General features: G+C 32.2%; 2 protein-coding genes across 2 annotated transcripts; one reads left to right on the top strand and one right to left on the bottom strand.

Moving 5' to 3' along the window:
- Positions 1-26,568, top strand: LOC134273556 (AP-1 complex-associated regulatory protein-like). The gene is made up of 9 exons (XM_062755752.1): positions 1-123; positions 780-831; positions 12,616-12,636; positions 13,293-13,318; positions 24,800-24,896; positions 25,208-25,377; positions 25,473-25,555; positions 25,683-25,787; positions 26,040-26,568. The coding sequence occupies exons 1-9, from the start codon at positions 80-82 to the stop codon at positions 26,237-26,239; spliced, it is 798 nt and encodes a 265-aa protein (XP_062611736.1). The 5' UTR covers positions 1-79; the 3' UTR covers positions 26,240-26,568.
- On the bottom strand, positions 8,814-11,413 carry LOC134273540 (uncharacterized). Its single transcript, XM_062755736.1, has 3 exons — positions 10,635-11,413; positions 9,534-9,680; positions 8,814-9,327 (listed from the first exon to the last, which is right to left on the bottom strand). Exons 1-3 carry the CDS (start codon positions 10,849-10,851, stop codon positions 8,855-8,857), a joined length of 837 nt encoding a protein of 278 aa, XP_062611720.1. The 5' UTR covers positions 10,852-11,413; the 3' UTR covers positions 8,814-8,854.
- Positions 26,569-26,650: the final 82 nt, after the last annotated feature.

Raw genomic sequence — 26,650 nt, 5'->3', positions numbered from 1 at the left:
GGAAGTTTATGTCTGCAAAGCCAGGCCAGTCATGGGAAGATGACAGGTCGATTAACACAATTTCTGACTGTGGTTTAGGATGGGAAACTGCATAGCGAGATGCTTTGGCATCTCAAGTAAAAGGTAGTGATTTGTAGATTCATGCTTTGCATTTACAAGGCGGGATATGATAAACAATTCATTTAAAGTGATCGATATATTCGTCAAGTTGTTTTTAATTTTGGTACCGAATTTCCTCTTTCAAATTTATCTCAATTTCTGCACTTTAATTAAAACAGACATACATTTTGAATGATAGTTGAATCTGTAGCAATATCCGATACTTGTTTCACTATCCATGAAACAGCGTAGTTTGAATTAATTACGACACGTACACAGAAACCAATTCATGAAATCGATAGTTCTTCTTCTTCCATTAATGTGCCTGGCACCAATGTTGGGCATTATGATGCCATTATCGCACATGTTTAAAAGGTTGAAATCATGCTGATAGCATTTGAGGTGGCAGAATGGTTTTAAGAACCTCAAACAAAGCATAGACCCATCGTAAGTGTACATTGTATTCTAACAAAACGGAAGTATGAAGCCAGAAGGAGATGGTTGCATCGAAAAATCAAGTCATGTTAAATGAGTGTGCAATTGTATTTAATGGATTAAGCAGTATTTGAAATAACTGTGCACCTGACTGCCCGAGACATATTATTTAGTATATTTACTGGTTAATATTTATGTAAATTATGTATTCCTTATACCTTGTATAATGTTGCTTTATTTTATAGGAGAAAGTACCTGCGAACAAGATACAGTGTGGAAAGAGATATTTCTGTGGAGGTACGAATTGTGATCATGAAAATGTTTTCAGAAGCACCTCTCTCATAGACAGGTGCATTTACACATATATTGCTAAAAAATAAATGAAAAATGGAAAAAAAAGAATGATCATTACTGCTCTATATTCTATAAAATGGCAGTAGTGGGTGGTACCCCCTCCCCCCCCAATAATTTTACCGATATATTATATACTACAGAAAACATAGATACTACATGTATATGCTCATGCCCCCTCAATTAAAACGTCTGATGACCTTTTTTTTTGCTTGTCAAGGAATATATGGTGCCCCTAACTAAAAATATAAGTCCCACCCCCCAACTGAAATTGCTTCGAAGGGGCCTGTATACTGTTATTTAATGTCTGATTGTTGTTTTAGTGGATACATGTATTCATGGTCAACCAAGTGGTGAGGCAGTTAGAGCAAACTAATTAAAACTAGATGTTAGATCCACTCGCATACTCGCTACACTTACATCTAAAAACATCCCATAGAGGGTCACATCAGAGATCAAATTTGGAACAACTCTAGATTTATTTGCTTCAACAATACAATGGTTTTGCAGGCGACAATTTGATTGGTTGATAGAATTTAACCTCTGACGTGACCTGCAATGAGATGTTGTTAGATGTTAGTGTAGTGAGTATGCGAGCGGATCTAACATCTAATTTTAATTAGATTGGCAGCTAGAGCATTCTGCTTTAGAGCTGCAGAGTAAGGAGTTGATCCTCACATCCCAATTTTAAATCTTTCAGATAAAACCATAAAAACCTAGGTCCAATGTTGTTAGGTGATGCTAGGCTGTTGACACAATTGACAAATGAGATCCCTCCCTAGTCAATGCCAAAAAATTTGAGTGCTACAGATCTAAATTTACAGCCTTCTTTCAGAAATTAGTGATGTCCCAAATTCCCAATATGATAATGGATGAAAAATTCTCAAAAGGACAAGTAAATGAATTAGGTTAGATATATGTTATACAGTACATAGTCATATGCACTAGTATGTTTTATACATTTTAAAACCATACATGCTAAAGGTGAAGATGACAGCTAATCAATCTCATAAATCAAGTAAACAAAACAAATCATGAACAGAACTTAAATACAATTCCCCTAGAGACACCAAATGTGGAATCAAGTGCTTATAAGACTAGTTAGCATTTACTATTGACCTCTTGAGCCCTTTGTATTCATCATGTATAGTAGGTACAGGTACATGTATATACAGAATACTCTGTACTGTAGACAAATTGAGTATAAAAATGGTATGATTCATGACATAACATATTTTGGGTTTCCCACAGCAAAACATGGACACTGCCATTATATTCATATGGGAGGCGGAGGGTATCATTTAGTAAGCTCATTGCTCACAGTACCTCTATTTATCATTGATATGTAGTCAGTTAAACATTGAAATAGGAAACATGCATGGCAGTTTCTGTATAGCTGCAGAACTGTAGCGTTCTGGTTTTATTTATTAGTCTTTGACCATAACACAACAGATTCTGTAATGCAAAAAAGGTGGAGGATTGACTAATGCTAGAAAGTGGAGGAATTCTCACCAACCATGTACAGAAAATCTTGCACTAAAAATTGCACCTTTTTTGCATTACGAGTCTGTAGCGTTATGGTCAAAGACTTGTATATAACACTGCAATGCTACAGTTTTGTAGCTAGACTCTATAGTGCCATTTATTTCAAGTTTATTGAGATACAAAATGTTGAAATAGCATTATGAATGAAAGTACTGGTAACTATTGTTAGTTGTTGTAATGTTCAGTTAAGGGACAAAGCAAGAGTTTTCTTTTTTCTCATGTGGTAGGTTTTGAATGAATTCTGCTACATGTATACTTAAAGCAATATGAGCTGCAAGTTTGACATTGAAAATATTTTGTTGTAAATATGTAATCAACAACTTCAATGACGTAAAAAATAGTACATAATAAACTTCTGTTGTTTATATTTGTGATAGAATAACTTTTATAAATTTTAATTGAAGCAAAATTACATTATTGTCGTCCCGTACAATATTGATTTCTTATATAATACTATACGTTCTATTGTACAGAAATATTTCTCCTGAAACAATTTAAAATCTTATTTTGGTTTTAATAATCATAAGGGTTTAAAAAACATACAAATAAATCATAATAACACATTTTAACAGCAAAATTTTTTTTTCAGAAATGCAGCTCATATTGCTTTAAAGTACCAGTGAAAAATCTCTCTTTATGTGATTGGGAGTGTGAAAACTTTTAATATTGATGGAAAAGGTGCATTCTTGTGCATGTGAAGTCCCTCTCTTCATCCATGTACATATAAAATTTGCTTTAATGCTTTTAAATTTAAATGTTTAATTAAATTACACTTAAATCAGCATTCTATGTGGGCCTACAGATTTAAAGAAAGAGACATTATACTTGTAAATTTTTAAAGGAAATAAGATTTGTTGCTATTATTGATAGCCCTTTCAAGTTATTTATTTAAATGTAAAGTTTTTGTTCCCTCTTCTAAGCATTATGTATTTAATTAGATGAATTGATATGAAGGCTTTTATTTCTAGAAAATAAAAAGAGTTGTTGCATAAATCATTTTGAATTTCATTTTTGAAAAAAGCCTTTTGATTAAGTAAAATTTTATGATATAAGAAGTATTCTGGAATATCATTTTGAACAGAAAAAGAAAGACAACTCTTTGAAATTTTCCTAACACAGGAACCTACATTTATTTCATTAAAGCAAAAACCAAAATTATTTCAATTTAGCCATTTATTTCTTTTAAATGAATTCACCATTAATGCGATGTAACTCTAATGCAACTTTATTGAGGAACATTAAGTAGTAATAAAGTGATGAATCGAAGAATTTATGTTGTGAAGCACACAATTTTTAGAGTTAGCATATATTAACCAGGTTCTGAATTGGCGGTACAAATGAATAACTTACTATATTGCAGCCCTACATATTTCTATAATTATTCGTCTTGTTGCCTCTCCTTTATGTGCAATTAATTACATCAAATCAAAATTTAAAAATAATCATAAAATCATAATTTAATGTATGTATGTTCGAGAGGATATATTTCTTGTGAATTTAACGTAGTTCTATTGTAGTTTGGAAAATTTCGTTCGTTTTAGAAGCAAACAGCATATTCATCTAATTTTCTTTACTTACATACTAAGCAAATGTGGTTGTCAGAAATGTCTTATAGAAAGTGATTTAAAATTAATAAATACCATAAGTTCTTCCTTTGTCCTTTTATACACTAAGGCACATCATGCGATTTATCAAGTTTCTAATTCACTTTGAAATTCTGTATTTGAGTGCTGTCAGTCTGTTTTATTCAAAACAAACGCTCGGTGGGTATGCATGTCAACTCACGTCTGCTCAAATATAATCAATATATTAATATTGCTAATTTTAATTGCTTTTCACTAGTTTATAGTGCGTCAATAGATTAGCTCTGTTCCCTCACCCAAATGAAAAATGATTTATTTTGCAATTTTGGAAATGGATTGAATAGATGCGATTGGCATAAACATTGAGTGTCATGCATGATACTGACAATATCTCTCTCTCTCTCTCTTTCTTTCTCTCTCTCTTTCTCTCTCTTTCTCTCTCTTTCTCTCTCTCTCCCCAATAAAATAAAAAAAAAAACAAAGCTTGGATGAGTTTTTTCTTTTTAAATCAGAAAACTTGCCAACTGAATTTCATCTCTTGTTCTCAAATCATACACTTGCAGAAAATTATGAGTTGTTCTTTTTAACTATCGATTACTGGTACTTGAAAAGCCATATTCACTGATGAATTGTATGGGTTGTATAGACGCTCAAAAGGAATGACAACACGTTTAAATACTCTACAGAATGAGAAATATTTGTTTATATTTGGAGTAAAGAATTCAAAGGAGAAGTATTTAATTTTTCACACAAGGAATATTTGTTCTCAGTTTCTATTACCGGTAATAAAGAAAATGACGAGAGGTGCGATTCTAAAGATCACTCACAATTCGTCAGTGTTGGAAGGAAAGAAATCGGGCCTAAGTATTTTTCATAAATTAGCTCATCCTTTTCTATTACAACTAAAAATCTTAGTAGAATTATTTCTAAACCCATTAAAATGTCAACATTCAGATACTGGCATGCTTAAGTGTATGCTTAAGTAAAACAGCAATTTAGCTTGCATAAGTCCTTTTCTTCAAAGTCTAGCTATAATTTTGCCTGATAACTGATTTTAGAAGGTGGACAAAGTCATTAATAAAATTTTATTTTATTAATATGATAGCCAACTAATTGAATTTTTTCTTTTTAAAAATTTTCTTTTTTTAAAATATTATTTTCACTTTTTATTTGAAGAATTGACATAAACATTTCAAGAAAACCATATTTACTCCATATTGCTTTGGGAAAAGGGGGGGGGTATTTTATATCAGAATGACTGCTTCTTATGATAAGTGCATAAGAATTCGATCAGGAGGTCATTTGGGGTAATTCGTTACTTTTTTTCCCACATAATTTGTTTAGAGTGCAGCTTGTATTTTCTTCAAATTAAACTTGAAAATCGGTTATTCATCTTTTCAAAACAACAACAAGCACAAAACAAGCAGGAAAACATATTTTCTTTTGCAAGCATACAGATTACAAATATACTTTTTTTCCTACCGTGATATAATGAATGTAACCCTTTTTTTTTTTTTAGCAATTTCTGTAGTCTTACTTTGTTAATTTGATTAAATGATTGAATTGAAAATTATTAAGGACAACAACAGAGAATGAGACGTCTGAGTAATTAGAAACAACTAGAGTTTCCGTTGCGCAATACTGTGTTTCGCGCAGCATAGTGATTATTAACGTATCAACACCATCAACATTATTTTAGCACAAGTATTTATCAAATCAGACAAATTAAACAAAATCAAATGCATTTTTAAAGTATAGTAATTTTAAAAAAATGATATTTCAACTAATTGCTTGATATGAACCTCGTTATGCATTTGCTCTTAAAAGCGGGAAAATTTGTAAATTTTGATATTCGTCTCCCGTCTGGAAACCAGGTAGTTTCTTTCATATACTAGCTGTAATGTACCACCAGTGATGTGAAGTTAATATTCATCATTACTTATAATAATATATGAGCATAAAGTCAGTTGTAGTATATTTTAATAAATTGGTTCCCCCTTACAATCCATTAGTAAAGAATGGAGGCGTACTTGCCAGATGATAGTTATAAATTGCTACAGGCACAAGTGTAGTGTAATCTTAAAGAATTTCTCTACCGTAGTTTTTACGTCAAAAAAAATATTAATCTTATTTTATATTAAAAGTTATATTTTTCAAAATTATATGGTTTATATTATCTTTTACACATTTAATTTAAATGTAACGGGATCATATTAGATAAATGATTAATATATTGTCATATCCTTTTTAACATTACTGTTCGATTTTCATATTTTAAAAGAAATTCGGTTATCAGAAATTAAAATTCACTTAGTAAGTATTACTGAATTAGTTTCATCCGTATCTGATCATTGCTTCAAAGTAGATCATCATTAAGATCTTCCATATATACTTATTTTGCATTTAAAAAACGGTTAACTGCAGGGGTATTTGGTTTACATAAATTAAACTGCATTATGTAGCCCAGAGAATATTTTTTAATTTAATTTGTAATTACATTTTTATAGCTCTAGTAAACCCATTTTCCAGGACAAAATGTGCTAAATTTGTCAACTTAGACATGAAAATTCCAAAGATTGATTTTAAAAATTGATAAGCCGTAGGGTATACTGTAAAATAAAATAATAAAATGTTTTGAAGATGACATTACTGAGAACGTGATTTTAGAAAAATACAACTTTTCTGTGAATTTTGAAAATTGAGAAACATTTTGTCTCATATATGAAAGAGACTTCATATTTGGTATGCATACTCCACTAATTAAACTCTTTCAAATGACACCAAGGTCAATGACCTTGTGGCCTTTAAGTAACTATTTTTAGATTTACTGGGTAACTTTTGAACCATAAAAGATAGAGACTTCATATTTGGTATGCATAATAGTTATAAACTTAAATGCTACCATGGTCAATGACCTTGTGACCTACTGTGACCGTAAAGAGTTTCTTTTCTACAAATTTTTCGTTAATTTTTGAACAAAGAAAGTGCATGAATATTTGGCATGCAAAAATAAAGCCAAAATAATTCGGTAAATGGCCTTGTGACCCCCTTATGCTTAGATTTTGAACCTTCACCATATTTTATGTAAGATGCCCTCACAATATATATGTTCTTTCAAATGATCACATTAGATAAATATATGCTAAAAATACATTGCCACACACAAACACATCCTTTTTAAAACAAGACATATAAAATAATTGAAGAATTCCTTTTATGGTTTCTTTTTAAAAAAAAATTAACACATATTATGATAACAATGAATTCAACAAGATTATCAATCGATTTAATTAAAATAAATAGGAATACAGTGTTCAAGTCTGAATTAGTTTATTCATGCGTTTGTGAAAACAGATTTTTAAATATCCAGAAATTTTCATTAAAATCTTCTGTATATATACTTTTTTTGCATTTTAAAAAACTTTTAACTGCAAGGGTATTTGGTATATATAAATTAAACTACTTTATTTAGCCAATTGATAACTTTTTTTCAATATATTCTGTAATTTACCTGATAGTATAAAAGAATGTACAAATTTGAAGGGTTCGTAAGGGGAAAAAAGATCATAACATGCAGAACAAAAGAAGTTATGATAGATATGAGAATTATTTCAAATTAAACATGAAAACTCTAAAGTCTGTTTTTTTTTTTTAAAATGAAAGAAATCTGACAGCAAACGGTAGGCTGCTGCACGTTTAAGTACAGCGGTTATCTTTGTTTTCACTATGCATTAAAAATAAATTTGATCCTGTCTTGACATAATTAATTTAACACTGCGACACGTCTATAATGGAGGGACTTTTTTTCTTTTGAAAACAAGACTGATTTTAATTTTGAAGTTAACAACCTTATTCCTTTAATGGATTTCATTTTGTAAAAAGATTTTTAAAAACACATCCTTTATGATAACAATGATTTATTCAACAAGATTTAACAATCGATGTACAAATAATAATAAAATAAATAATAGCAATACATGTACATTCAAATCGAAGGTTTGAGAAGTGAAGTCGTAAATTATTCAAATGGTCTAGGAGAAAGATTGAAATAAATATCCAATAAAGTTTTCTAGTAGAAAACTTAAAAAACACGAACTGCAGGGTGTAAATAGAATGAATAAAGAGTGTGCTTGAAAATGGAAAAGGTCAAATAACACGGCCATTTTTTTAGTTATTGCAGGGATTTCAAAGGAATATAACTTCATTAAATTGTTAAATTGCTCAAAAACTTAATATATTGCTTGTGAGTGTGAAAACTTCTTCATGTTTTTATCAAATATATTTCCCTATAGTTAGATAACGTGTATAAATTACTGTTTATGAAAATGTTGAGTTTTCAAGGTTATTTCCAAGCAGATGTTGCATTTACTGGTTTTGATCACGATGTATATGCTTTTATAGACCCATAAAAAAGATTAAATAAAAATATATACACTTTTGTGATGACTAGTAAGTCTACAACTCTACATGCATTTCTGTTTCCGTATTTCAATGAAAGAACCTGTAGATTGTAAACAAATCTGGAAAATAAAAGATTTGTTCTATCTTTGACAGTATAATTGATCGGAAGTGGTTTTCAAAACCAAGCATCGAGGGTTTTTCATACGCATTTCACAACAAATACCGGTATTAAACTGTTGGTGAACTTGACTACAATTAAATATTTGTTGGTTTTTTCAATGTCAAGGCACTTTATGAAAGTGTCATATATTCTGACATCTGAAATGTTGAAATTTGGCACGTTCATGATCAACATCGAAAAAAATCAAACACTTCCAGTCAATAGGCTAGCTATAGGATGTGGACGAAATAATTTCCACTCAAGTCGGAAGCTAGTCCAGTTATCTTGCTTTGTAGTCGTATCTTTGGACTGATGGTGGTGTTCTATAGCGACGCGGCGTCGACGTTGTTGATAGGTTGCCGACGGACAGCGGGGTCGTCGAACGTAAATGTACCCGCACCAATTCGCGTGGAGTTCGACGTTCCTTTGGACGTGGGGTCTCGTATTCTTTATACTCCCAATATCCTCTTTTCTTCGGAGGGGGACTAGGGGTGAAGTACTCGGGCGTGCGTTCCCTGTATCTGTATTTTGGAGGGGGGCTTTCTATGGGTGGTAAACTTGGTGAAGGTGGTGGTGGGGTGACGCGACGTTTAGTAGTCTTGTAAATGTTATTACGAATGTCTGGTATAAGTAAACAGGCAGCTGTAGCAAAAAGACCCGCAGCTAGCGTGACCAGTCCCAGGGAATAGGATGTATAGAAATCAGTAGGCAGAAGAACTGCATATACAATCATCCCGGCCACTGCAAATGTTGCTACAAAATAGAAATTTTGTTTAGAAATTACCTTATGTCTTGTGAACTTAAGAAAATTGAACAGTTGTGAAAAGCAAGAAATATCCTCAAGACTATGTTTGGCGTTAAAAATAACATTGCGTATAGTCTTATTTTTCGATGACTCTTACTAGATCATTTATATCTCGAACACACTTTTTTGGAAAAACATGACAAATAGAATTTACCTGCAGCGAATGACATACAAATAATGGTCAATGCCAGGCATTTTGATCTGGCGGCTTCCGTGGCAACGTAGATACTGTAGAGAACGGTGATGGGTACCGCGGCGATCATCACCACTATCATCATTCCCAGAGTGGCGTCCCTTCCATCTATAAAACGTCAAAAAGTCATTCAGTGAGATCTTTTTCTGTTTTATTCCTAATAGGACCAATTTTTTGTATTCTTTTAAACGGCTAGCATATTAGTAAGATTTTTTTTTTCAAAACGCCTGGGTCTTTGTAATTGTGCAAAGTTACTGCAAAGGGTACTCGATAGTAAGAAAATTAAACCGTTCAAAAGACACTTTGAGAGGCAGTAGTGAATTACGTCTCTTATTTAAAAAATATCGAAATTCTATATATACTGGATAAACCAATATTCAGTTAAAGATTGTTGATATGGTACCAAAGACTAAAATCCATCAATACGACCTTGTATGATTTCTGTCATAAACCATTTTCTTTTAATTTGTGGTTGCTACACATCTTTATGTTTCTTTGAGTTTTAAACTCTTGTAAAGAAAACGTAAGGAATATACTGTAATGGGTGTATTTTATGGTTGTATTATATATCGGGTGATGCATGCCTTGAATGAATGGAGATTTTGTATAGTATAAAAATGTTTTAATAAATATATCTGTGTTATTATGGTATCTGGCATATAATTTTTTTTTATAAATAAAAACTCGAAATAATCTTAATGTCCCATCGCTTGCAATAAAACGCAAGATTGTTATATTAGCTGTGCTGATTAAGGTTAAATAAACTTATTTAAGTAAATCAAACTTTACGAACTTTAATCTTATTGATATCTATAAACAAATGTTTAGTAATAAACCACACATTTGGAAAAAAAAATAAAGTTCTTGTATGAAATACTTAACTTTTTTTTAGAATTTAAAATAATGTATGAAGATGTTATTCTTTTGGAAGCATTGAAAAGCAACAGACTAAGTATGCATACCTGCGCATTGTTTCGTTAAGAATTTTAATTTCGGGCGATAACATTTTTTTCGTTGATAAATAAAATGTAAGAAGAAAAAAAGTACAGTGTATATACTTACTATTTTGGTATTGAGATGATACATCTGATGTTGAACAACTTCCCGAGGAACAGTCGATCATTCTGAACAGCCCCACTGTAATGTCTTTGTTATCCTGAACAGTTTGAGTGATCATCCATCCTATAGTTCCAAATCCTGACAAAAACAATGCCAGTCCGATATACTGAAACACCAGGCCAATCTTCGCCCATTTTGATGCCGTTCCACAGAATGTCATTTTGATTGCAATGGCTTTACAGTCCTGTAGAATTAAATTTTACCGTTCCTGGTTGAGCAGCATTTCATTACAATGTTAAAAATTATTTCCATTTTGCCAAAGTTTTTATCCGCATGAAAGAATCACAATGTTTCTAAACTGTATTTTTCTTCGAAATTTTCAATCGTAAAAAAAATTTCCGCTGTTAACTCGCACTTTACTCATCATCATTTGTTTTAGAATTAAAAAAGATTTTAGAACTGAATTATGCAGTTTAAAATCCATGTCGGATGACGTCAAATTGTCTCATAAAAGCATCATAAACTCATTTTTGTAAAGGAATGGCAGTTTCCCTTTCTAAGTCATTTGAGGTCGATTCAGTCGTGTTAAATACTTAAAGGAATAATCATACAACCAGTTTGATATTTAATATATATCCAGAAATCGAAAACTCTTTGATTCTTTTGTCATTGTTGAACTGTGGTCTTTATTGAAACCTACAACATTCTGCTGGGAATCGTTTTTGCCTGAGTGTATTTAAGTCGCTTTTGTCGTCGTTCTTAACGATAGAATAAAAATTTACCAAAGAAAACTAGTTAAGTTTAAATAGGCATTGAAAATTTCATTGGTTGTCAACAATGATGATATTAGCTCATGTGGAGGCTCCATTTATATCATGTGTATGCAATGAATACCAAAGACTGATGTCCTATTATGCGGAAAATTACAGGCTTCTATGTAGACTACTGAGTATGTCGAGAATGATTTGACAATTTATTGACATTTCATATTTTCACATCTTTACAATCTTTTAATGACGTATTTTTTCATTTGCTTTAAAAATTCTTTTAAAGATTTTTTGATGCAATGTAAGATGGTTTGTGAATTTCCTGTTTTAGTTTCAAAACTAGAAATAAATGTGTTTCGTTTTTTTTTTGTTTTTTTTACATTTAAATTTATGTTTAATGTAGGACAGATTTCCGAAATAAGGTTAATCGAGTAAACAGCTGCAATGTGTTAGAAGTACTATATAATTTTTGTGATTAAATTTTTGACTGGGAGATGAACGAGAAAGCGAGTTTCCAACGGATTTTCATGATTAAAAATTCACAAATGCAATGGTTGAATATGAACGAGACCTTTTGAATTTTATAATCATAATCTTGCAAAACAAGATTCATGAAGCTTTACTCCATCGAATGAAGAATTTTTTGTTGTATACATCAGCGTGTTCTTTTCATGTTAAAAAATCCTATTGTTAAATTTGAATTTGAATGTTCAAAGGGGAAAGAAAGAGAGTATACAGAGTTCAAGTATTTTACAGTCTTTTGCCCATGTATTTCCTCTCTTCTTATTTTGGTGGTGGTAGGGCGGTGTTTTGGCTGATTTGTCTCATACAACTTCTTGGACCTTTTTATTTATACATGTACTAAACCTGACTACAAAATGTTCTGTCTACATGAGCAGTACATAGGACTCATGGCGGATATGCCAGGTCTAAAGGAGATGTTTATTTCTTAATGGCATCTAATCACACCTCTCATGTGATTAGAGATTCGACTTTGTTCTACCTCCTCTAAAAATGTACCAATACAAAGGAAAAATTCATTCACTATAAATAAATTTATAGAATGCTAATGGAAATTTGTAGAATTCAAATGCAAAAAAATTATAGAATAAAATTGAAAAGTTGCACAACTCAGATGCAGTGTTTTTTCATGACATAACAGCAATTGTAAATGTTTATTTAAAAAAAACAACTCACTTGTTTTCTTTTTATTTCAGTTTGAAAACCTTATGGAAGATGTAAGTATGACATTTACACTATTAAACCACTTAAACCATTTTTAAACCACATTTCTTAAAGGTGCTGGGTGGTTGTGGCCATTTTACTATTTTGATCTCCTTTAGAAGAAGAGCTCCATATAAAGATATAACAAAATAATCAAATTTTAAAATTAAAATTTATGAAATTTTTCTTTGCCGAATGATATGGTGAAAGCTTAAGATATCATATCCCAAAATTTAAATTATATCAGGTGGTTAATAAAAAAAAATAATTTGTTGACCCCCTAGCCTCCTTAATATAGAATAAGCGTCTTTTTTCAAGATGAAATGGTTTTATAGGTATGCCACAACATTAAATAAATTTTTTAAAAAAAGAATTCAATGTTTTAATAACCATAATCAAAATGAAATTATGAAAAATGGGGGAAAAAATTATACATGTATATCTATTCATTGAGAGTTTTATAAGAAAATAACGCGTACATGTAGCTGATCGTTATGTAGATCAAGGAATTTGGAGAACTAACAAAGAGTCATCAGTCAACAATTTTATTTGTTCCATTGTTTTTACTAGATAGATAGGGTAAAAAATAAACTCATCGACTCCTTTTCATATGTTAATGAAGAATAAACCATCTGAACAAAAGTTTACTGATTTTAGTATCTGTTTTCAGGATCCGGTACAGGATGAAGTAACTAGGTAAGCAGAGTTTTCTGAAATGTAGGAAATTTAATCTTATTGTCTCTCAGTCTTTCAGTTTGTCCACCTGCCAGTCTCTCACAAAAAAAGAAAATAACCTGGGTCATTGCATTTGAATGCTAGCTAGTAGGGCTTTCATAATTCACATGTGTTTTACCTTTGAGAAGACTTCCACCTGTACTGAAATATTTTGACCTTTGACTTTTGAAGTTTCACATACTTTTCAAAGATTGAAGCTATTGATAATAAATTTTTATTTAGAGAAGTTTAGACATATTTCCCGTCATAACTTAACAACAGTTTCACTTTCAAGGACATAACATGCAAATTTGTCCAAGAAATACTACCTCACCATAGAAATTGTATTGGCACCATGTAATTCGTACAGAAACACCTGGCATTTCAAAATCATTGCAAAGAAATCTCTTCTTTTTTTTGAAGCAATGATGACATAAGATTGTGAATTCGATCTACTCAGTACGTTGGAGAAGTGAGCTTTCTTATAGTTTTTCTATGATTTAGCCGGTAGGTGTGAAGAGTCTTATCGAGCCTACCAGTACCGCCTTGACATAGAAAGAAATTCTTATCTGAAAGGGAGCTTAATGGGGTCTCAAACTTAAAAGATTTTAATTGTTTGTATTTTCCTGCAGCGAATGTAAACAGTAGATGAGAATATATTCTTTTGAGCATGCTCAAGCAGTTTCGACGATAGTCATGTCTTTGGTATTTAGAAATTGAATTTGATTTTATATGTAAACTTTCCATGTTTAATGTCATAATATAACCGAACTCTTGTGGTGATTTTAAGATCGTTATGTAAATAATATTTTTCTGTTCACACAGATCTGCTTCTCTATTTAAAAATATTCGATTGTTTACGTTGTTTCGTTCTATCTTAACATAGAGTATTTTACTCGAAGAAATTACAAAAACGCATTTAAGTCGATCAATGCAGATTTTACCTAAATTGCAAATACATGTATACAAACGAAATGAAGTTCCACCAATTGACAAAACAGCATTTATGGTAATGATTTTGAAGAGCGAAAACTTTTCAATAATTGAAAAAAATATCATAATGCAAAAGTTCTCAAGACCCCTAGTACAGAACGTGAAGAAGTGAAAATAAATTACCTTCTTCGTGTACAATTAGATCAAGTATGTTAAGTACTGGTTCAACAAATATGAAATCGGTAATTAAAGAATAACCTTTGTCAAAAGAATCATAATAAGGATTTATTTATTTTTAGACAATTTAATTTTAGAAATTGTGAAAAGGAAAGAAAATTGTGCAAGATATTTGCGATATCTTGAAGATTCATCTATTGAAATTTCAATGAAACATAACAAATCTCAGATGTTTTTTTTCCAAAATTAGTCCTTTTTAGCTCACCTGAGCCGAAGGCTCCGTTGTCTGTCGTTGTCGTCGTTAACTTTTCACATTTTCGACTTCTTTCAAGAACCACTGGGCCAATTTCAACCAAACTTGGCGCAAAGTATCCTTAGGTAAAGGGGATTCAAATTTGTTCAAATGAAGGGCCACGCCCTTTTTCAAGGGCAGATAATTAAGAAATAGTGAAAATTTGATGGTATGTTTAAAAAATCTTCTTCTCAAGAACCACTGGGCCAGGAAAGATGAAACTTAAAGAGAAGCATCCTCAGGTAGTGTAGATTCAAGTTTGTTCAAATCATGACCCCGGGGATGGGGCGGGCCCGGCCACAATGGCCGATCAAAGTTTTACATAGAAATATATAGGAAAATTCTTTAAAAATCTTCTTCTCAAGGACTTCTGTGCCAGGAAAGATGAAACTTATAGGGAAGCATCCTCAGGTAGTGTAGATTGAAGTTTGTTCAAATCATGACCCCGGGGGTAGGGCGGGGCCACAATGGCCGATCAAAGTTTTACATAGAAATATATAGGAAAATTCTTTTAAAATTTTCTTCTCAAGAACCACTGTGCCAGCCAGGAAAGATGAAACTTATGGGGAAGTATCCTCAGGTAGTGTAGATTCATGTTTGTTGAAATCATGACCCCCGGGGGTAGGACGGGGCCACACTGGCCGATCAAAGTTTTACATAGAAATATATAGGAAAATTCTTTAAAAATCTTCTTCTCAAGAACCACTGTGCCAGCCAGGAAAGATGAAACTTAGAGAGAATAGCAAAGGCATGAATGATCAAATTTTTATGGAAGCATCCTCAGGTAGTGGACATTCAATTTTATTCAAATCATGACCCGTAGGGGTAGGGCGGGGCCACAACATGGAATCCAAGTTTTACATAGAAACATGTGGAAAGAATCTTTGAAATTCTTCTATTCAAGAATAGCAAAGCCATGATTAGTCCTGTTCATATGAAGTATTTTCAGGTAGTTTAGATTCAATTTTGTTCAAGTCTTGACTCCTGGGGGTATAGGGCGTTCAAATGTAAAGGACAAATGAATAAAGACACAGGTAGTCAAAGAAAGATGCAAGCATCCTAATAGTTAGTGAAGATTCAAGTTTATTCAAATGATACCCTCTCCCTTTTAAGGATTGGTTGGGACCACTATTGAGTTTAAACTTTTCAATAATAAACTGATTTCTGCTTTTTTTCTAGCCACATTGCTCAGGTGAGCGATGTGGCCCATGGGCCTCTTGTTATATTTTACTTTAAGAACCTAAAAAAAGGGGGGGATGAAGAAAAAATAATATACCACATTTTTCTAATAAACCAGTGTTTACAGTGTATTTTAATAAAAAGCGCGATGGACTCTGAGTTTATTTATTAAAAAAGGTAGAGTTCATTTGTTCATGAATAACTCAATCTAGTGATAGAAACGTGTTTTTCTCTTTTTAAGTAATTTTCAGAGCTACTCAGGTATCTAAAGCTTCTTCTTGATTAATTCATTTGGAACCCAGATCAATGATTGGTTTAATTAAAAAACAAATACCAGATAGGTCGTTTTATAAAATTATAGAATTTTCATTCTTTGTGTGATTTTGTTTCAAAGATATAAAAGACTCACAGATAATAATGTGAAGCGGCATTCACTTTGTCAATGTGTGCAGTTTCATTTAATTTCATAAAACAGAGCTAACTAAGGGAACATTGCTTTAAAATCACTAATTTATTACCACGGAGAAATCTGAACAATAAAGCGTCAAAAAATTACTTTGTCATTTCTCAAATACTGTAAAAATCACATATTTTCGTGGGGTCAAATTTTCGAAGTTTGAGGAAGAAAATACTGGTGTGTGGGGGATTTTATTTCGTGGTTGGAAAATGTTTAGTAAGTAATACGTATGAAATTTTACATTTTATTGTGGTCATAAATTCGGGGGTCTCTCGGTACCTCGGAAAAAACACGAAAATTAAATCCCCCGAAAATTAGTGATTACACAGTATAATCCACCATTTCAGCCAATTCGCTTGTATATAGTGACGTCTCTATGTTAGCGGAAAATTCTTGAAGGGACGTAAAACACCATACAATCAATCAATCTTATTCCAACTTCATTTTAGGAGGGGTTTTTTTTTTGCGTTTTCCCAAAACACAAATTTAAAGTACACGTATATCACAACATATAATTGCTGCTTGTAATGTCCTGTGACGTCTTATTTTTCTGCCAATTCTGGAACGAAGACTGCGTATCGTCTGCAATTAGATCAACGAAGCCAATAATTATGTATAACATCAAAATATGGCATTGGAAAAATGTAACTTTACTGATTAAGAATTTTAAACGATTCTCTTATTGTTTTTATGCAACTTTACATAAATGTGACTATTGAAAATATGAAGCAAATTGTGGTTGTCTTACTAAAATTTGACTTGCTGTGTAGCCCTTTCTTGCTGTTAAAACATATGCATTACATGTGTTTTGAATGACCCTCGTTTACTTGACCCAATGAGTTTTGAAAACTGGCATCTGTTTTGCAGGGGTTTTTTTGTCTAGCTTTATGAATGTCTTTCTCTCATAGAGCGGTCACTTGGTATTTGATATTTGACTTGTCCGCCCTAATCCATAATGAATGTCCAGTCTATACTGACGGCATACCGTGGTATTTCTGTAACCTATTCCTCAGTCCTTTTCAGTAAAATGAAAAGGGGTATGTATGAGTCAAAAGATTTGTTTACTTTATATGTAAAATCTCAATGTTTGATGTTATTGTATGATTTACTTTTAAATGGACCAAGTTACTACGTAATTAGTATATATAAATGTAATGGAATCATACAATACACGTTAAATTACATAAAAAGAAATACTGAAGGGTAAAGAGAATCAAGATTTTCACTGGAGACGTCTAGTATTCAAAATTAATTTATGGAGAAATATTATAATAGTATTTTCCACCAATTTTCTATTGTTTCCGATTTTAAAATATTTATTACGGTTAAATTTCATTTATAGAGATAATTACTACATTTTAACAATTACTACATGTAAGTTATCTATTAATAAATAAAAGGTTAGCCATATATAGTTGAATATTATTTTGGAAAACAAATATTGATATTTTAATTTTTCAATCGACATTAAGGGTGAAAAGTAATTTGATGTTAATGGATATTATTTAATTTCACAAACGAGCGAAACAAATTTACGTTTTTTGCATTGTATTATGGTGAAATTACGTATGAGACAGATGATAAAATCGCTTGAAAAATCCATTAAAGCAAAGTAAAGGGATTAACAAAATTGGTTCTTTTTCTTGATAGAAGGCTGTAATGAAAAAATTTAAATAAACTGGCATTTTTTATTAATTAAAAGTAAAATGGTATTCATTATATTGTTTAACAGAAGTCGCACATACCTTGAGTACCACTTCTGCTAGTCAAGGGTGTTGATCCGTTCCTTAACTTTTACACAGGAAAGAATAGGATCGTTACCTTTTGATTGGGAAGATGCAGATGTATATTGTACTTGTTTATCTCATATACTTTAAATAATAACGTTTTGTCTCCTAAATTTTATCAGACCTTCTTAGAAATGTAATGTCCTTTCTGACACATTTTTTTTTTTGAATGAATGAACCCATACATGTATGTGAAAGAAACAATAAGTTTGTTATATAAAAACTTAAATATTTCGCATGCATTAGGGCCACATCTGGTTTGCAAAGACTTGTTTAGCTTTGTGGAGGTCTTTCTTTCATGGGATGGCCACGCGGTATTTATATTTTGACTTGTCTGCTCTCATACAAATGCCCCGTCTACACCGGTGCGTATTTTCGTAACTTGTGCCAGTTCTTTTCAAATTTTGTTCAAAGAAAAGAAAAGTTCTAGAACATAGCTAAAATGTTATGTAAAATTTTCAATGTATTGATGTCATTGTAGAATTTACTTTTAAATTATGATAAGGGTACTATGTAAATATGTATATATTTGATGTTATCGAAGAATTCAAAACATGTTGGATTACACATCTTTGTCTCAAAACTGGGTCGTCGATCTTAATGTACTCACTCAGAGAAATCTATATTTCAATACCAATGTATGACATTTGTAGGTTGTAGGCCGGGTCATGGAAATTTTCTCAAATTTGATTCGTCTAGAACCATTTTCCCGCTTAAAACGGGTTACTTTCTGAATGCTTAGTCACGGACTAATGTTTGATTAAACGTAGCAACAATCAACGTTGCTTGACGACGGATGATATTAACAAAACAAAAAAAACGTTGACTGCGCAGTATATATGCGCGTGCACCTTCAAAACAATCAGCATGTAATAATACATGCTAAAAAACACCGCAGTTGAGAATTACCTTGAAAATTTTCACCATTCGAATAGCGATGTTAGCGTCGACTTCGCATCAGTAGACAATGATTTCTTGGATTCCCCCCCCCCCCCGCCCCCTACTCTTTTCACCCTCACCTTCACTTTAGGTGTATGTAACATGTAATTAAATGCTGTTATTGTTAACTGAGGGTACATTTATATTGCTCAAAGTTATATGTTTATAAATTGTATAATTATATTAGTGAAAAAAAATGTTTTTTACAAACATAGTTATTCCTGTGTTCAAGCTATAAAACTATGATGCGTGTATATAACCATTTAACTTATGTAAGAGCAGTTTAAAAAATAATTGTAAAAAGCTTAAAAATAAATGTTATAAAATATATTAGTGTGTGATAATACATGTACTGATTAAAAATACATATAGATGGAGAGATACAAGTAATTTTTTGCAGTTGATATTATTAACATCTCAGGCGATCGGAAATAATAATAATATCTTAAAATTGTGCATATATCTTATTGACACCTCCATTCGAGAAAATTTATAAAAGCTCGTGCAAGAGAGAAATGTTACAACAAATAGGTAAAAGATTATTACTATAATTACCATTTTGTTGAGCAAACTGATATTTGTATAGCAGATGGACTGCCAAATTAGGAATTTATTATTAGCGTTATATAATTCTCTCTAATTTTTTCTACTATTTTTGAAAAAGATTGTCATCACCGTGAACGAACATTCAATATGCATTTAAACAGAGTTTGAAGTCCAAGGCATTTTTGAGAAAAATAATCATAATGAATATTTTTTTCATTCAACATAGATGTCTTTACTTGTTAGGTCAGTTTTGAGACGCTGAATAAACATGAATCAATGTGTTGCATAATTCTGTTTCGGGAGCATTTAATTTATGGAAATAATAGAAATAACACCTAATTTTTCATCATTACTTGCCCGAAATTCTTGATTTACCTGTTATTTGTTGGAATTCTTAGAATCCATAATAGGATTTATTATCCAAATTCAAAAATAGCAAGGGTTATTTGCAGAAAACATTTTCTACGAATTAAGTATATTAAAGGTCCAAATATTTAAAATATTTTTTAAATTAATTAGCAGGAAAACATAATAGGAGTCTTTATTCGCTGAATTTAATACTTTTAAATTAATGAAGCTTTTGAAATTGAATTTACCGATGTTTGTATTTAACCAAATGTCCTTGTTCGTTTAACAAGAGGCCACTTGCAGTTAAGGTCTGCTCCTTTCACAGTGTCTAGATATGTGCGGGTGGTAAGTGTGCACGCATCCCGACTAATATAGGCGGGAAAACGGCTTTTCAAATCCTCCTACCCATTCAAAACAATTAGGAACCTGCTCCGATTATCTTTTCTTTAGAGGGCGCCACAGGCAAACACGGTCCTGTATCGGAACACCCTCGCGCCTTATCAGTAGTTACCGATCGAAGAAAAACGTAAACAATCTGCTGTCAAACACATGCTCGTAAAACATGCCTGAAACTTGTTGTTGTGTGCCGAATTGTAGTAATCGGGGTGGCCATATATTTCCAACAGATCCGTTAAGAAGAAAAGCATGGATACACGCAATAAAACGTGGTGAAACTCGTTTTCAAAGCTGGACTCCGTCAACTCATGCTGTTGTTTGCAGAGCACATTTTAAATCAGACGACTATTTGACTGAAACCCAGCATGGTAACAATATTTATTTATTTATTTTGAAATCTTTGATAAGCATGTGCAAAGTAATGTTAATAGATTTTATTCTGAGCAATATTTATGCCTTATTTGCTTAGATGAAATGCACTAAAATATCGAATCCCTTGTTTACCTCTCATACGAAGTAATCTGATAACGTTACAGACACTGCCACATGCAGACTCCCCACTGACAACTTCAATTACTGGTCATTTATTACAAACGCATTATCTTTTAACAATATAAACACAAGGCATGTCTAAAAGAACACATGCTGTTGCCTGATAATTTATGCATATCTACCAGTACAAGATACTGTGTTTTGACATTGATGTCTAATTAGCACCCTGCTTAAAAACAAATTTGACCTGTTTAGTTGAATTAATAAACACATGGGCATGTTTTGTAACATCAATTTTATAACAATAATACTTGTAATAATAAAAATATTTTAGTAAATTTATATTTGTTTTATTTGCTTTAAAAAGTTAGTTCAAATTATAAATTAATTATTTAATAAATAATCTAGTACTATGAACAAGTATTGATATATTAAATAATTTAATTCTTAGGAACTACTCCTTTAAGTAAAAGATTGAAGAAAACTGCAGTGCCAAGCATTTTTCCCTGGGTAGAGCCAAGTCCACATTCACATGAACGAGCCGACAGAGCCAAGTCCAGAGGCATCAAACGAAAACTAGCAGAAGAATTTTCTGCTTCGTCTTCCATAGTTGAATTCATCTATACATCAGCTGATGATCTGCAAGTATCCGAGGAAATTGTATCTAACTCTACCCAAATTTTGGCTGAAGAAATTCAAGTCACTGTTCAGAAATCTGACGTTAAATTTTTTGATGTACAGACACAAACTCCTCGGTATCCCCCAATGAGTATTGAAAACTTTACAAATGATGATGCCGGAGTAAATTTCTATACTGGATTGGAAACTCTAACTAAATTTTATTTTGTTTTAAGAACCTTAGGACCCGCAGCTCACTGTTTGAATTATATTTATCATAAGGTTTCAAACATAAGTGTTCCTGACCAATTTTTCTTAGTCCTCTGCAAGTTACGGCGCCATACGACCAATTTTGAACTTTCAAGATTATTTGGAGTTTCCGAAAAGACTGTATCAAATATATTTTTTACATGGATTTTATTCATGAGTAAGCAATGGCAGGAAATCGACATTTGGCCTACAAAGTATCTTGTAAAATATTACTGTCCATCAGATTTTAAAACAAAATTTCCAAATACTAGAGTGATAATAGATGGCACAGAGTGTCCAATTAAAAGACCAAAGTTACCAAAGCCACAGCAAGCAACGTATTCTACCTATAAAAACCGTAACACGGTAAAAGTTCTTGTAGGAGCGACACCAGGTGGATTAACATCTTATATTTCTACAGCTTATGGGGGATCCACAAGTGACCGTCAAATAGTTGAAAGAAGTAGGCTGTTAGAAATGTGCAATTCTGGAGATTCAATAATGGCGGACAAAGGTTTCAATGTGCAGGATATGTTTGTACACAGGAACATTCAAATAAATACACCAACATTTTTCAAAAAGAAAAACAGAATGTCATGTGCTACTGTGATTGAGGACCGAAAAATATCCAGCAAACGTGTGCACATTGAGAGGATCATTGGACTTGCAAAAACATTCAAAATTCTGACTGAGCCCATGAATAGTTCTGAAACAAAACTTTCTTCAGAAATAATCTATGTTTGTTTCATGTTGTGTAATTTTAAGAATTGCATAGTGCCATCTTATGCATAACTTGGTATTAAAAATGACATAATAAGAGAAAAAAGTCTTTATTTCATTTTTCTTTATTGCAACTACATTTTCCATCATATGTCTTGAAAAAAGTTTTTTCCAATAGAGCAGACTTAAAAAAATCTTCATAGAATTCATTCAATTTTTTCTTCATCTCATCAATAAATTTATCATCCCTTTCTATTGCAAAGAACAAAAAGTCATTGAAAGTATACACAACAAATATACACTCATTTTTCTCTGCACAGTAAAGTTGTCCTTGGACCTGATAGTAATAGTCATGGGTTTTATTCAAATAAAATTTACTTCCAGACTGCTTGATATAAGGAACTGTTTTTGAGGAAATAAAACTGTTTCTTGCCACATATGGACACTTAACTTCAATCAAGGTGTCATCGTCAATAATACCATCTGGGGTTGCTGCTAAATGAGGGGAGTCCAGACTGACACAAATTCCACTATTGTAAACTGTGCGTCCCGAAATTTCCTGGTACTTCTTCACAGCTTCTTTTTCGTATTTTCTTCCATGAAGAATAGGTTTAGCATTAATTTTTTGTGCCTTTGTTGTTAAAAAGTCAGCAAGTTTCACCTTATCAGTTCGATCAGTTGCTTTACATATTCTCCCGAATACCGAAGAATGAAGACGTTTGCAACGTTCCTCAAACCAAAGGTCGTTGGCCGCTTGTGTAGCTGTTTTTATCATAACTTGACGTGCATTCTCCTCTGAAATTTCTGATACATTTAAAAGTTTCAAATGATTTTCACTAAACGTGTCTTTTAGATAGTCATGGTCTAGGTTGTAAGCTTTCATGTTTACAGGCTCATACAGCTGAAAAATTGGAGTCTTACTAATACCTGGGTAATTCAAGCACACATTTCTAAAGTAAGACTGGTATCCCGGATTGCCTCTAAATTCAACTGGACGAGGGTCATAGTCATTATTGCATACTTCGTCACAGCCTGGCATGTCCAACTGTCTTGCTTTCATAGGGCTTCCTTTATGGGGCTTAGCACGATGAAAAGTTTGTAACCTCTGTGTGCAGGTGAGTTCTGTTTTGTATGTCCCATGCTTAACAAAATCTGCACATGAAAAAAGTACAGCACAGACATGCTTGCAATGTGCATCGGGTCCCATGCCTGCCGCACATTCACATTGAGACTCTATAACACTTCTGTCTTTTCCTATCATAATGTCAACAACATATTTCACAGACTTCATCATTGAAGCTTTTACACTACTTCTAACGAACCAATTTGAATCATGAAATGTCACCCTCACATACTGGATAAACCCATCGTTGTACATATCCCTTCCTTTCTTATCAGTTGTCTTATTAAACTTCGACAAGAAAGTGGAAATTTCTGCCTCTGTGCAACCTGGAAAGGTCTTGTCACCATGAAGGTCCTTGTAGAGTTGTGGATCTGGCGTCATCATCATAAATTCAGGTCCATAAACATCGGTCTTAGCACAATGTGCATTTCTTCTGTAGGCTTCAAGTCTGCAATAAAATAAGCATATTTAATTCTTTTTCATGTATATTTTGAGTGAAACATAGCTGCAACAATCAGGAAATAATAATACTGCTTCATAATAAAAATGTAGAGAAGTATTCTTATTTTACTGCAAGCACCAAGCAATATGAGATCGATGTTAGAATTACCGAGGAAATTCAAGTTAAAAATCTAACACGCTAAAGTTGCAGATTATTTAAGAATTAGTTTCTTAAACGAGGTAATTCTGATATTTACTGTCAATTTGACTTAATGTTAATCTTTTACACACCATTGATAATTATTTACTGTGTTATTAATAATGTTTACTTGGATTTGCATGAAAACATCGTATGTTTATTTACCTCTCCACAAGTTCCCACTTCCTTCCTGATTTCTTTGCTCCAAACTTTTCTAACTCGTTCTTAAGTTCAGGTATAGTCATATCACCACAATTAGATGCCATAGTAAATTAAGGATTGTAACTGAAACGTGTGTGCTTTCCGATATCGTATTCGAGAATGGATGCTGATTATCCATCTTCACAGGTTTTATCACTTTTGTAATGGACCGCATTTTCCTGTGGCGCCCCCTACCGATACAAGATAAGATAACCGACTCCGGTTCCCCATTTTAGTTATCGCATTTTCCTCACCATGTTCAATGTTGTCACGTCATGTTTGCGTCAAAGTTTGTGCTGAGTCATCAGAAAACTATTTTTCTTTTGTTCCTATATTTTTATAATATTTATTTTCTGTTTGTGGTAGATTGGTGACCGAGAGAGAAAAACAACTCTTGGCTTCAAAACAGTACACAAATCTGATTCACGAGCAAAAACGCATTGATGCAGAAATAGACAAGAAGGTGAGATAAAGCATTCAAGGACACCAATCATACCACGCATGTGTCTTTCATAGGTCTTGACTTTCATGATTTTAGTTGTGCAACGTTTTATGAAAATAATTAACACGTGGTTAATTGTTGTTGCTTTTGTTATGCTTAGTCTTGTAAAGATCGAACTTCTACCATCATAAAAAACAATTATATTTGCTTCAATAAAATTGTAATAAAAGCCATTTAATTAAAACAAAATCATGGAAATTTCTTTTATAATCATATATTTGAAAGGTTCATGAATGTACAAAGAATATATTCGCCCATAATTTTAAATTTAGCTTGCCCAACAAGAAGAGGATATTCGACTAGAAGAAGAAAAGTTCTATGAAGCAAAACGTGAGGCAGCTCGAATTGCAAAATTACAGAAAGCCAAAGAAATGAAGGCTAAAGTCTCAACCCAAGGTTCTGGCAAATCTTGGCTTGGAGAAAATGAAAAAGAATGGGATGTGTAAGCATTTTTCATATTTTATTGCATATGTTTATTTCTGCAAGTCCGAAAATTTCGAAAGTGAATTTTTAAGTGACAGTTAATATTATTTTCAGGGCTGGTGGTGAAGACGATTTTGAGCTCTTTTTAGCCAATGTTAAAGCTAGATCATTGAAAACCACAGCAAGACTTCGAGAAGGTTTGACTATACATTGATCTGGCCCTTTGCAACATTCTCCAGATAAGAAATAAAATAGAAGAAAAATAAATTATTTTTTAGATTTCTAAATGTTTAAGTTTTGAAGGACTGTTTCTTTGATTTGTAGGAGATGGTCAAAGTTCTAATAGTTCTGGACAAACAACAACACATTCCAAAGATCGGTCGCAGGCAGACGGTTCTTCTCTAGATTTGGAATGGGAAAATGAGGATGGTATGAAATCACAATAAATTTTGGCGAAGATTTTTTTTAATTTTGATTATTTGCTTTCAAATTGTCCCTTATCTTTCAGAATAATGTTTTAAGATGGTACTTTTCAAATATAAATTTGCTTGCAACTCTGAGTGCACTATCATTCTTTTTAAGCAAATTTGATTTTATATTGTTTAACGTCCCTCTTGAGAAGCAATATTTGAAGGAATTCTACACACAGAATAAGGTTGTAACAAAGCTTTTTTTCCCTAGGTCTTCCCCAAGTGAAGAAAGACAAATCTTCAACTGATGAAAATGCTGTCTCTTCTTCATCAACCCAAGGAAGACAAAGTCCCATAAATTCCAATGATCTGGAATGGGACAATGACTTTGTGTCGGCAGAAATCGATACCAGTGACACTGCACAACTTCTGGCGGCGGAGATGGCTATTCAGAAAACAGCTTCTCGTTGAATTACTTATACATGTAATAGTTATTTGTTGTTAAGCTGTTGACTTTTAGGTTATATATTTACAAGAAACGGACAGACTTAAAATGCTGTAAAAGATATTTTCATTGGACACAAAGAGAAGAAAGTGCTATACTTGTAGGAATGCTTGCTTCCAGAATCTTCATTTGCATTTGTGCTAACTAGGGGACCAAGATATTTTTACATACAGAGTGGATTTAAATAACCTCATTTATTTATCCTATACATAACATAGATATGATAAATAATACATTCTATTGTGTATATTCATCTATGTAATAATTTTATCAATAAAATACAATGTGTATTCTTTTTGGTATTTTGGAACCATAAAACACTGCATTGAGCTCAAAGAAAATGTGAATATGTCAATTAGACCATGTTGATCCGCAGA

This window comes from Saccostrea cucullata, unplaced genomic scaffold (genome assembly GCF_032062105.1).
Source record: "Saccostrea cucullata isolate Sc308-1 unplaced genomic scaffold, CSIRO_AGI_Scuc_v1 ctg560, whole genome shotgun sequence".
In the NCBI taxonomy this organism is placed as follows: domain Eukaryota; kingdom Metazoa; phylum Mollusca; class Bivalvia; order Ostreida; family Ostreidae; genus Saccostrea; species Saccostrea cuccullata.
This window is presented reverse-complemented; position numbering and strand designations above follow the sequence as displayed.

Excerpts from the sequence above, each read along its gene's own strand:
- LOC134273540 (XM_062755736.1), bottom strand. The coding sequence starts at position 10,851 with ATGACATTCTGTGGAACGGCATCAAAATGGGCGAAGATTGGCCTGGTG. Across the intron at positions 9,681-10,634 it reads ATCATCTCAATACCAAAATA|ATGGAAGGGACGCCACTCTG; the intron begins GTAAGTATATAC and ends GACGTTTTATAG. Across the intron at positions 9,328-9,533 it reads TTGTATGTCATTCGCTGCAG|CAACATTTGCAGTGGCCGGG; the intron begins GTAAATTCTATT and ends TCTATTTTGTAG.
- LOC134273556 (XM_062755752.1), top strand. The coding sequence starts at position 80 with ATGGGAAACTGCATAGCGAGATGCTTTGGCATCTCAAGTAAAAG. Across the intron at positions 25,556-25,682 it reads CACAGCAAGACTTCGAGAAG|GAGATGGTCAAAGTTCTAAT; the intron begins GTTTGACTATAC and ends TTTGATTTGTAG. Across the intron at positions 25,788-26,039 it reads GGAATGGGAAAATGAGGATG|GTCTTCCCCAAGTGAAGAAA; the intron begins GTATGAAATCAC and ends TTTTTTCCCTAG.